This window comes from Lethenteron reissneri, chromosome 56 (genome assembly GCF_015708825.2).
Source record: "Lethenteron reissneri isolate LAM-NWPU_2019-01 chromosome 56, ASM1570882v1, whole genome shotgun sequence".
NCBI classification, from domain to species: Eukaryota; Metazoa; Chordata; class Hyperoartia; order Petromyzontiformes; family Petromyzontidae; genus Lethenteron; species Lethenteron reissneri.
In genome coordinates this window covers 7,329,061-7,341,327 of record NC_083834.1, presented here as the reverse complement: position 1 = coordinate 7,341,327, position 12,267 = coordinate 7,329,061, and the positions used below count along the sequence as shown (strand labels likewise).

The 12,267-nt window shown below is 53.3% G+C and overlaps 1 protein-coding gene across 6 annotated transcripts in view; it reads right to left on the bottom strand.

Annotated features, from left to right (window-relative positions):
• Positions 1–1,309: 1,309 nt before the first annotated feature.
• LOC133357070 (phosphatidylinositol-binding clathrin assembly protein-like) overlaps positions 1,310–12,267 on the bottom strand; it is a 68,672-nt gene continuing 57,714 nt past the window's right edge. For all 6 annotated transcript variants that reach the window (XM_061574838.1, XM_061574840.1, XM_061574839.1 and 3 more), the window contains 2 exons: positions 10,417–10,527; positions 1,310–1,727 (listed from right to left, as the gene is read on the bottom strand). In XM_061574838.1, the coding sequence (XP_061430822.1) occupies positions 1,713–1,727; positions 10,417–10,527 (126 nt within the window). In that variant the 3' untranslated portion in view covers positions 1,310–1,712. The remainder of the gene's footprint in view (positions 1,728–10,416; positions 10,528–12,267) is intronic.

Below are 12,267 nucleotides of genomic sequence, written 5' to 3'. Positions count from 1 at the left end.
GCGGTAAAAGTACAAGCGAGGTTTGATTCGGGACTGGTGGTGGTTGTGGTGGTGGAGGGCAGTGGTGATGCTATGGGAAAACCACAGGGGGCCTCTACCCAACCCCCCCATGATGAACTTAAGTGACCCCCTACCCACCTACGCCTGCGTGCCCCCTCCCCAATCGGAGGCATCCCGCTCCTAGTCCGTGGGCCACACAGAAAACATTGGTACCAACCGAGGTCGCAAACGACGTTTTGCGGGGCCAATTTATTTATACGGCGGCCAAAGCCTCAATTATTGGATGACCCCACTCGAATCACGTGGTTGTCGCGTAACTCGCCGTCATTGGCAACACGCAGAGGTTACAACTTGCCAAGTGACACCCAACCACCACGGGCGGTAGCGACAAGTTCGAGACCCGATCTGGGGTCACGGACGAGCTGGGTGGCGGCCGGGGACGCGCACTCGAGCCTCTCACCATGGCCAACGCCGCTGCGGCTGCCCACGCCTCGCCACCGCTCCCTTCCTTCTGCCAGACCCCGCCAGCGGCTGCACAGTCGACGCCCGAGGGCAGTGCTTAAGTCTCAAGTGACCCGTATCGTTGTACGGGTGTGGCTATTATAGGTAGCATGAACATCCACTGCTGGATCAGGGCCTTTCCATGCCGGTCACGGTGGTGGGGAGTGGGGGCTGTTAATCACCGTACTTCTTCACCACGCTGGTCAGTGCGGGCTGGTGAAGGGCAGAGGACAGCATAGACTCGACAGCACAGAAGTACAGTACAACAACGGATCGTGGCCTCATCACCCACTGCCGCCACAATGCATCCATCCACGCGGATGCGAGGGGTGACGGGGGGGGGGTGGCGAGGGTGACGGAGGGGTCGCGGAGGTTGTGAGGGTGGCGACAAGGGTGGCGACAAGGGTGGCAGGGGTGGAGAAGTTTGCGAAGTTTGTGGAGGTAGCGAGAGGTGGCGGCGAGGGTGGCGAGGGCGGCAGAGCGAGACGCGCCGCGTACATCTGGCGGCGCGATCCACGGCGTCGTCCTGGTCTCCGGCGAGGCGGGCGAGCGGTGGACGTCGGAGGCGAGCGGTGGACGTCGGTGGCGAGCGGGGCAGCCCCGGCATGGGTGGGCGACTCTCTCGCAGTGAGAGAGGCGCAAGGTCAACTCCGAGCCGCGGGCACCGGAACCCGGCAGGGCGGTCCTGCTAATCTCTTGAGGGTTTTGTACACTTTGTAAATGTATATAGAAGTAATATGATTTCCGCTTTGCGTGTGGGGTTTTTTTTTTCATCAATTATTTTATAATGCACACGCTTTTTTCTTGCTGCTGCTGCTGCTCTGACCGTCGTTTCACTTGTAATTCGTCACTGTAATTATTTATATATATATGCGCGCACACACGCACTCGCACTCACACACTTACATATATATATTTTTTTGATTCAAACTTTGTAAAAGATGTGGAAAAAAAATATGCAAAAGAAAAAAATAAAATACGTAATAACGGGAATGCAGAACGTAACGCGGCCCAGGCCTCGTGGAGGTGGAGGGTGGGGGCGGACGGCTCGGGTTGGGTGGTGTGCGCACCGTAGTGGGGGGAGGGGGGCTCGTGGGGGGCTCGCGGTGGGGGGGGGGAACGGGTCCTGTGTGTGGGGGGGCCCCCCCTTCCTCGCCCAGGCGCCTGCGCCCTCCTCCTGAGTCGGCCTGCGCTGGCGCTTCGTCCTCACGTCACATGAACTGCATCTGTGGCACAAGCGGAAAGGGAGAGAACGTGTCGCTCACTGCCCCAGCTCGCCCGCTCGTTCGCCCGCTCACCCGCTGTGTTACTCACCCCCGCTCACCCAAGTCCATACTCGCCATCACACTCGCGCACTCGTTCATTTCCTTGTTCGGTAACCCAGCTGTTCAAGACCCCCTTCTCGATCACTCTCACCCACTCGTCCTATACTTAACTCCCTTGCTCACTCACTCACTCAACCATCCACGAATTCCCTTTCACCCAACCACCTCCTCACTCACCCATTCATCTATACACTCGCTCACCCATCGCCCACTCTCTCACTCAACCATCCACTAACCAACCCAAGGTTACTGTAATTCAAGGACCCTTGACATTTATTATTAAATATAAAACTACAATTAATATTATTAGGGGACTTTACTGACATGTCACAAAGTCATAATTCAGTGCAGGGCCATCCTGAAAATGCATTTTGAGACTCAATGAGGCTCTCCGATAGACAGATAAAGAGCAATATTAAAAGTATTATTATCATGGTGAAAAACATCACAAGCTAAGGTTAGGGAGGATGGGTGAGATGAGGTTAGAATCCCTGCCAACACAACACCAACAACAGGGCACATCCGAGGGCAGTGCAGATGGGAGACACCACTGCCGCCACCACCACCACCACCGACGATATTACCGCAAGAATAATCAATTAACAGGATAGCAAGGCTTATCAGGGGAAATAAGGTTAATGAGTAAACCCCCAACATGGGGACCCCACACCGAGAGGACGGAGACTCTGTGCAATTGTGCTGTACGGGCTCTCAGTTGTATTTTCGGGTTGTTACCACAAGGTGCCCGTTCCCCCTCCTTCATTTAATTCCCCAAGAAGATTCACAGCAGCTGGAGCGAAGGAGAAGAAGCAGGACATCGTGCCGAACTACTTACGCGCAGTACAACCCAAAAGCACACGCAAGAGTTTTGGGGCAAGTGCTGTTAGCGAGCACTTATCTTATCTGATTTTATATTTATAGAGCGCCTTAGCCCGGCGGCACATGAGGAGGTGGGTGGCCAGCACCACGGCCCGGCTGCCTTTGCCTCCATAGTATCGATGTTTACACACTGCACCAGGTACTCATTTGAGGCCGAGTTAAGCTAGGGGAGGCCCAGGACCGGTTCAGATAATCGTCACAGGGTGTTTGGTGGCCGTGAGCGGGATTTGAACTCGGGTCGCCGGGTTCGTAGGCTCAGCTCGCTAACCGCCACGCGAACGCTCCTCCCGAGACAGACAGACACGCGCGCACACACAGCTTGGCACTTCAAGGACAGCGCTCGCTGCCAAACAACGATCGTGGGGTCTCCCGACGGCAGAGGTCGCAAACGGGTTTTGATTCCTTACCCGTACCCTACCCGAAATGAGTGACAAACGGTGACTCACCAGTGACTCACGGCCTACCCGTACCCGGCTGCACCAGGGTCGCAAACGGGTACCCGTACCTGGCTGGGTACGAGTAGCCGGGTAGGGTACGGGTATCGTGTACCCGGTTGCGACCTCTGCCTGACGGCTGTCGCTACCAGGGTCGCCGCGATATAATTTTTGCACAACGCCGACGTTCACGGAACGACGATCGTGAAATCCGGTGCCTATAACTTGTGTACTTGTAGCTCGCATAATTATCGCACCGTGCTTGTGCTTTGCCGTGCTTCCAGTACGCATAAGGACGGCGTAAAATTTATTCGACTGCAACGCAAGCCCGCTACGAGCCGGCGAGCAAGTTTTGCTGGCTGGGGTGGGCAAGCACAAGGTGGTGACACCCCCCCCCCCCTACTCCGACCAGCCTGGCCATCTATCCCGTGCAAATGCGAGGGGCGGCGCGTGTGAATTTTAAACGTGCTTGGAAGGCGATACAAATGTCAATGAACATATATACGAAATCGGCAAACGAGGTTCACACGATACGACAATGCTTCGGCGAGACGGACGATACGATCACCGGGGGAGGCTTGGTCTCGTACGATACGCTGCCGCATCGCCGCCGTATCACAGGCAGCCCTGGGCTGTCATAATCGGAATCTTTTATGCTGCATATTAAAAAATACAAATTTGCAACGACAAATCATGACGTTACGAAATGTTGCGACGAGCACACGGTACACGATCGCGGCGATTCTTAACAGCAGCGAGGCGCGTCGTGCCAACCCTCTAAATCGGAATCTTTATTTACACTTCAGGAGGAATCCGATGAGCTGTAAAGCTCTTTCATCACATACGTCCATTGAGGGGCGCGGGGTGAGAATGTTACAGCAACACAATGAGGGTGGAGACCTCCATTCCACCCCCCCCTCCCACTCTCACCACCTGAGACCCACAGTGGTTCAGGGAATATACATAGATGGCACCCTCCCCCTTTTAACGGCTCTTATCTCTAACCATTATTCACCGATTTCGGGCAATAAGTGAAAAGCACACTTAGTTTAATTATTTAGTAGATAATTAATCCTTGCCAACAGATGCTCAGCTCTGCTGGGATTATATAATTTCCTGTCATCGCGTCATTTCCTGTTGGCCGAAACTCTTTTCTGAAGAGGTCAAGGCTCTGTGTGTTAATGGAGGCTGGTGAAATACTGGGAGAGTGTTTAGGAAACAGCTGAAACTATTTGTAAACTTTCTATTCGTTTATTTTACCAGGTAAGGCCCACTGAGCTATTCAGAAGCGACCTGGCCACAAATGATAGCTCAACTTAGTGGCTTATCATGTGGAAATTTATAGCGATTGCATAACCCTGAATGCATGTTTATGAATGCGGAGATAAAAACCGGAGGACCGGGAGAAAAATCCACGTGACCACAGGGAGAGATATACGTGCAAACTCCAAATATACAGCAGGAGGCATCAGGGTCGGGTTCAAACCCACGATCTCCTGTATACCAGGCGAGGTAGTTAACATATCCTAGCCACCATGGCGCCCAGCTGCAGATGATGGGATTAAGGACTCAATCTGGATCATCAAACATTGAGCATAAACTCTGTTGCTACAGAGGCTGAGGAGAGCTTCCAGGATGGACCATTCCGGAGCGCCACTTTCATCGCGCATTTGAAACGTTTTAATGCTTTGCAACTAAGAAAGCTCTCCGTGCATCAGCGTGTAATTGGGAGGGGGGGAGACGTAACAGCTGCCGTGAAGACGAACGAATATGAACAAAACTTAAATCTCATTCTTTGGTTCTTTCGGTAAAGTCACGTATAAAGATAAAATACTAAATTAAATAATCGCATACGACGTTTCGATTGCAACACATGCAATCATCATCAGGTATAAATGAAATAGCAACAAAAATCTAACCAGAAAACTATAGACAGACATATAAGCAGACAGATATCAACAAGATACATAGAGAGAGTAACACAGGTACAGAGAGGGAGATCGTCTCTGTGGCGTGGCCTTAAATAGACAGAGACGATTTCCCTCTCTGTACCTGTTTAACTTTCTCTATGTATCTTGGTGATATCTGTCTGCTTATATGTCTGTCTATAGTTTTCTGGTAAAATTTTTGTTGCTATTTCATTTATACCTGATGATGATTGCTTGTGTTGCAATCGAAACGTCGTATGCTATTATTTAATTTATTATTTTATCTTTATACGTGACTTTACCGAAAGAACCAAAGAGTAATTCCTGCAGTCACGAAAGCTCCAAAATTAAGACTTAAATCTCAATTTGCATTGCTATTAGGGACTTGGCCAATAGAAGACGCAGCCACATTAATCAAAGGACCGTCCACAATTTGGCGACTAAAAACCCAGCGACGAATAGGGACTGACGAAACCGGCACTAGTTTCAGGTGCGCACCTCCCCTTCCTCCCCAGCGCAGAGGTCATCGCGTGTGCCGCTATGTCGTGATGTGACATCGTCTCGTTGAAACGTTCACGTTGTCAGAATTTTTATTTCTCCCGGAGAAATCCGACGAGCTATGAAGCTCTTTCGCACAGATGTCCAGTAATTATCGCCGACTAAATGCTCACGAGGACATGCGGGTCCTGGAAACCTGACAAGAGTCCACGCGGCGCACGTGATTTTTCTTCCACGGTCCGTCAATAATTCGGCTTCGAACTCGTGTGCAAGCGTGCGCCTCCGATCTAACGTCCATCCGGCCTGTCGGCTCGCGTGCGTACGGCCATGGACGGCCACCGTACGCCAGCGTTGGGAATTGTGGCGGGCACAAATGTAGCCGCCGTGTCTGCCGGAGGAGAAACCAGCGGGGGGGGGGGGGGGTGGGTGGCACATCGGCCGCCGTCGGCCGAGGGCCCCCGACATCTGGCGGTGTTTGTTTCCGCGAGTGCGCAACGTGTTTGCGCTCGTGAGATCTCCGGCAAAAAAAAATAACAACCAGGGGCCCCGGGTGGGCAAAGTGTTTGTGCTAGGCACACAGCACATACATAGGAGGGCGGGCGGTAGGGGGGGCAGTTAATATTTGGATGTGGGTGGTCAGTGACGGGCAATGGGGTGGGTAACGCCCGCAGCCGGGTCAAAGATGCGAGGGTGGCAGTCGCGCACGATGGCAGGCAGTCACGCACGTGTACAGAGGGGGAGAGACACAGAAGGGGAGAGACACAGAGAGGAGACAATCGGAGAGAGAGAGGGGGCAGTCACAGCCAGAGAGAGGTCAGTCGCACAGACAAGAGAGAGTGGGGGCAGTCACAGAGTGGGCCATCCGTGCCGTTGGTACGGTCAGCTGGGTAAGTGGCGCTCAGCGCCAGCAGCAGTGCGAGACGCCGCCCATACCTGCTGTGGCGAGGGCTCGTTATAAGAAATCCTGGATGGAGAGGCCTGAGGAGGACGAGGATGAGGGGGGGGCTCCCGTGCGGGGGGCTGCTGGGGGTGGCAAAGAGACGTCTGGGACAGGGAGACGGGAAACTACGCGGCGGAGCGACGCGGGGTCGCGGGGAAAGGGCAGGGCGAGAGGGGGTGGGGGAAGGAAGGATGGAGCAGCGCCTGGCAACGGATGGCAGGGCAGCACGGGCCAAGGCGGCAAAGGGCAGGCCGAGAGTGGAGGGGGAAGGAAGAGGCGGGGGTAGAGAAAGGCAGGGCAGGGCGAGGTGAGGCGAAGAAACGTTGAGGTGCGAAAGAGGAGTGGGCGTGGGTGCGCGGGCGAGCGAGCGAGCGAGCCAAACGAAATAAACGCCGTGCAGGGCACGGGCGGGGGGAGGTGGCGAGACAGGTGGAGGACGAGGGTAGAAGTTGTAAAAAAAAAGTCAAGCGTGCAAAGCGATGGATAAGCAGAGATGCGAGTATGGCACACACGTACAGGATGGGGAGAGAGAGAGATGTAGTGAGGGCAGTTCCAGCGAGACTAATTTTTCACAAGCAACCCCGTAAACGCGTGCACGCTCAGACACGCACGCACGGACACGCACGCAGTACAAAGACTCAGACGGACAAATGGCAAGTCACCAATTACAAGCAGGAAAAATTGATCCACTTAAATGACAAAAACATTCAACCTCCTCCTCCATGACCGCATGTAAAATATATCATTCTTTCATCCGTGGAAAGCGCAGTGCAAGTGGGTGGAAATGTTGTCGAACAAATGTGTTGCCACGTCCTACAAACGTATCAAATTATTATTCTGAGTTGTAAAAACTTGCCCAATATAAAGGTTTTTTTTTTTTACCCGCCACGATGGTGGTGGGTTAACGACACATTTATATTTACACGATCTCACCGAAAAAAACATCCCCCCCCCTCCCCCCCCCTATTATGGATATTGGTTGTGAAATGCCAAAGTGTGTGAATTAAGCCACCTTTATTTCAGGGCGTATATATTTTTTTGTAATCGAGGCGAACATCACCCCCTACCTTTAATAACAAAAAAATGCATTTATTTGAACAAATAGCCGCAAACTGGAGACTCGGTACGCGTGCTGCTTGAGTGCGCTGCGGTGGCTAGGAGATGTTGGCTACCTCGCCTGGTACGCAGCAGGTCACGGGTTCAACCCCGACCCTGACGCCTGCTGTATATTTGGAGCTTGCGTGTCTCTCTCTCTCTCATCATCATCACGGTGGCTAGGAGATGTTAGCTCGCCTGGTACGCAGCAGGTCACGGGTTCAACCCCGACCCTGACGCCTGCTGTATATTTGGAGCTTGCGTCTCTCTCTCATCATCATCACGGTGGCTAGGAGATGTTAGCTACCTCGCCTGGTATGCAGGTCGTGGGTTCGTTCCAGACCCTGACGCATGCTGAAAATTTGGAGTTTGCGTCTTTCTCTCTCTCTCATCATCATCACGGTGGCTAGGAGATGTTAACTACCTACGCCTGGTACGCAGGAGGTTGCGGGTTCGATCCCGACGCCTGTATATTTGGAGTTTGTGTGACTCTCTCCCCGTGGTCGCGTGGATTTTCCAGGTCCTCCTGTTTGTTCCTCCACATTTAGAATCAACACGCGTTCAGAGCATTTGGCTGCAAATAAATTTCCACGTGATATGCAATTTTGTTGTGCGATCAATTTTGATTGCCAGGTCGTTTCTCAAAAAACAGCTGTGCAGCTCAGTGGCCATTTTACCTGGAAAAATGAGAAGTTTCGAGTTCATAGCCAGCGGCGCAAGACAAAAATCAAACGGCGCTAACCGTGTCGATTACGACGCGTGCAAACGATTCAATGGGGATTTAAACGTTCCCCGACCGTGAAAAACCTCCGCTCACAAGGCGACGCGCCACGACGGTTCGAGACGCAGACCCCCCCACCGCTCTGCACGGCGAGCTGTAAGCCGCAGCAATATGCCGCTGTGTGGTCTTCGCCCGTTCATGCGACCGACGCTGCCAGAGTCAGGCGAGCCGGTCCTGCCGCATCTATCGCCGCGTTACGGATGATGTCGTGTGCCACTCGACTCCGACCAGTTGCCACTGCCAGCGCACGCGGAAGGAATGCCAACAACCCACTGGAGTCGGATTGCGGAATAGTCTGAGTGTGTTGGCACCATGGGGGAAAGATTGCCATCGCGCGTGGAGATGACTTTTAATATAATATTTACTGGTGAGATTCTTGCTTTTTCTACACGCTTTCTTTAAACTCACTCTGTTGTTGTTGTTGAATTCTCAAATCTTGTAACTCAATTTTAACCCACTTTCCAATGTGGTATCGACTGCAAACTATATTCTATTAGAAAAAATATATATTTTTAAACATTCTTTTTTATATGTTGTTTCGGCTTGGGTCTAATTGTCCACGCTCAACTAACGTTGGCTGTAATTGGCCACGGTCCCTTACGTTGTGGCAAGCTTTGAGGCCACTTCCTGGAGTCGTGGAGTTCTGCCATTACTCGTACGGGACATTTCATTAAAGCGTGTTTTTAAAAAAGTTTGTTTTAAATATTACTTATTTATCGAGAAAGCTTCAAATGTGCCACTTCATTGAGCTGTCATTTGTGGCCAGGTCGCTTCTGAAAGGGAGCTCATAGCTCGGTGACTTTTACCCGGCAAAATCAGAAGTTGGGTTTAGGTGTATTTATTTTTAGTGACGAGCTGACCTTTCCCGTGCTTTGCACTCTGATCGTTTCTTTTAGTATTGTTTGTTGTTGTAAGTTTCCGACCCGTCCCTGCTGGACATTACAATGCGAAAAAGTGCTTCATAGGCTCGTCGGATTTCTCCAGGATAAATAAAGATTCTGATTCTGATCCTGGCGCACAAAGCTCTCACAAAGGTGAGAGCTATTTGAACATTTTCGGGGGTGCATCTTTGTTTATGGCCGCACCCTGTGGGTGTGTGCCCTTGCGAGTGGAGCGCTGACGCTGGGCCAGACCACAGACTTAAAGATCAAATTACCCGGAAATGCGCCTGATCCAAGAACTTCGGTCATCCTCGCAACAGCAGCAGCGGATTTTGGCCGGCCATTGAACAAAGACGGTGGACACAGCATCATCATCGCGCGGCGCTTTAAGATGCGCTTCTGCGGCCGTCTGGAACGCTCTTCCTTCCGATATTATGAAGCCACTACGAGCCATGCACTTTTTAATCTAGATAGACAAACTCATTTCTCTAGAACAGCTTTTTGTGCGTTTAGTTTATTGTCCTCCCTCCCCCCCAAACCTCCGATGTGCACGGTTGGCTATGTACGGTGCAAAAGAACTTCAATATACATACAAGTAAACAGGGGTTGAGCTGGTCAGTGCTTATGCGAGTTACCACTGTGTACACAGGAGTTGTGGGCTGCCGTAGTGCTACGTTGTGGGGCAGCAAAGGGCATTGCTGCGAAAATGCATTGTTGTACTACTCTGCTACGCTCCCACGTCTACGCTCATCGCCCCCATACCTCCGATTCGCACAGTTGGCGGCTACGTACGGCGCGAAATAAGTTCAACATACGTTTCTCGCACGTACACAGAATTCGTGCATTGGTTTTCGGGGGCTACTCGCAATCAGAATCAGAATCTTGATTTATACTGGAGGAATCCGATGAGCTACAAGAAGCCCCTTTACGCAGATGTCCAGTAATCTGAGAGTGGTGCACACGTGGCAACAGGGGGTGAGAGAGACTCCTCCCCCAAACCCCCTCATCCCTCCCCCTCCCCACCGCCCCCCACAAACGATAATCGCGTAGCCCGATTCGTTGCGTAATTGAACCGACAACTTCGTAAGAGTAATCGAATGGAGTCAAATAATTGGTAGGTCCAAGTGAGTGCACGGGCGGGCGACGCCTTGTACCTGTTGCGTCCCAGGCACGGGCCCGAAGGGGTTGGTCGGCCGGACTCCGGGCTGAGCGAACAGCATCGGCTGCTGGCCCATGACCGGCACTCCCACCATCGGCACACCCATCTGCAGGAGCCGCATCACCACCACCAACCACCACAACCACCGTTAACATCGTCGCCGTCGTCATCGCCACACTATCATCGTTATCAACAGCCGCGATCGCTTCGTTGCTGGATTAAGGCCTCTCTCCCCGACGCAAGCCACCATGCCCCCATCCCCGCCGCGTCTCACAGCCACGCGATGATTCCGTCGCTCCAACAACCACGGTGGACGTACTATCAGGTGGGTTCCCTCTCTTCGGCTGCACCACGATTACAAGTCACCATCGCTGCCCACCGCCCATGGCGTTTTCGCCATCGTCGTGACATCATTACCAGAGCTTCCATCGCCACGCTTACTACCAATATCAGCACCAGTCAGACATTTTTAGTCCGACATCTGCGATCCCCCCCCATCTCTTATGATGTTTTCAGACAATGAACGGGTGCTCACACACGTGGGAGGAAAACGGAGCAGCCGGAGATAAACCCACGTGTGCGAGGGGGAAACGCTCTATCCCATAGAAATCGAACAGGTGGCGTTATCCTGGCAAGCCAGGTTACGGCTGGCTCCACAATGCCCACGGGACAGAATTTTCACAACATCTGTGCAATCCACCAACCCCTCTCGCGCCTCCACACAGCGCTGGATTCACATGCGCGAGACGCCACCGCTGCCAGCTTAAAACGTATCGGCCTCGCGTTCAACTCAGGACTGCCGGCAAGGGGTGGGGCAGGCCGGTAGAGGAGTGGGCATGGTCAGTGATCAGTATCAGAATATTTATTTATGCCGGAGGAATCCGATGAGCAGTCGGGGCTGGTAAGAACGTTACAACAACAGCGTCTGCCACGCGGACAGACAACGGGAGATTGAATCGGAATCGTTGCACCGCGTGCTGTGGCAGTACCCCCGATCAACTCGCACACGAATGGCGAAGTGGGAAAATCGCTAAATCATAGGCGGGCTGCGGGCGTGGCGGTCGCGAGGGTCGGAACAGCCCCTGGCTCTCTGAATGCAATCATTCGTGTGAACGCTTCTGCTGCTGCTGCTACTGCTGGGCAGGTGCAGGTGACACTGCCCGATGTTTGCGACACATGGTCCGAGTGCCCACACAAGTGGTGACCATTTCCAGGATTCCCAACCCAACCCTCTCACCCTCCAGGGGGTGGGGTGGGGGGGGGGAGGCAGCTGGGACCGACGGGACACAAAGCGCCGCTCTCGCTCGGCTCGACTCGCCCCGACGACCGCGCCGGGGCCACCGCGATCGTTTGTTTAGCACTACGACGGCGCGGGCGACCGCAGCGTTTGCTCAAAACCACCCGGCCACTTAAAATCGATCGCCCCGGAGACCGGGAGGCGCGCTCCACACTCGAGCCCGCCACTCGACCCGCACGTCACTCACCACCAAGGGGGCCACAAACACAACAGCAGCTAATACACAGAACAGTCCGCAAACGACGACCCGTGATACAAGAGCCGACGTTACACAACGATGACGACGTTGTTGTTGTTGTCAATACAAACAAGGGCGGCGGCGGCGGCCAACACGGAAAGCCGGCGGGGAGGAGAGGGGATTTCCGAGAATTTGTTTGCGTGCGGGATTTTTGATAGGATCTGCACAAGACACGTACACAAGCTTACGGCCGTACGCACGGATGAGCCGGAAAGCACCGCCCCCATAAGCCCAATTAATGCCCCCCCCCCCCGCCGAGCGGGGGACGACAGCGCTTCGGGTGGCGGGGACGATCCACGCGCGCAAACGGC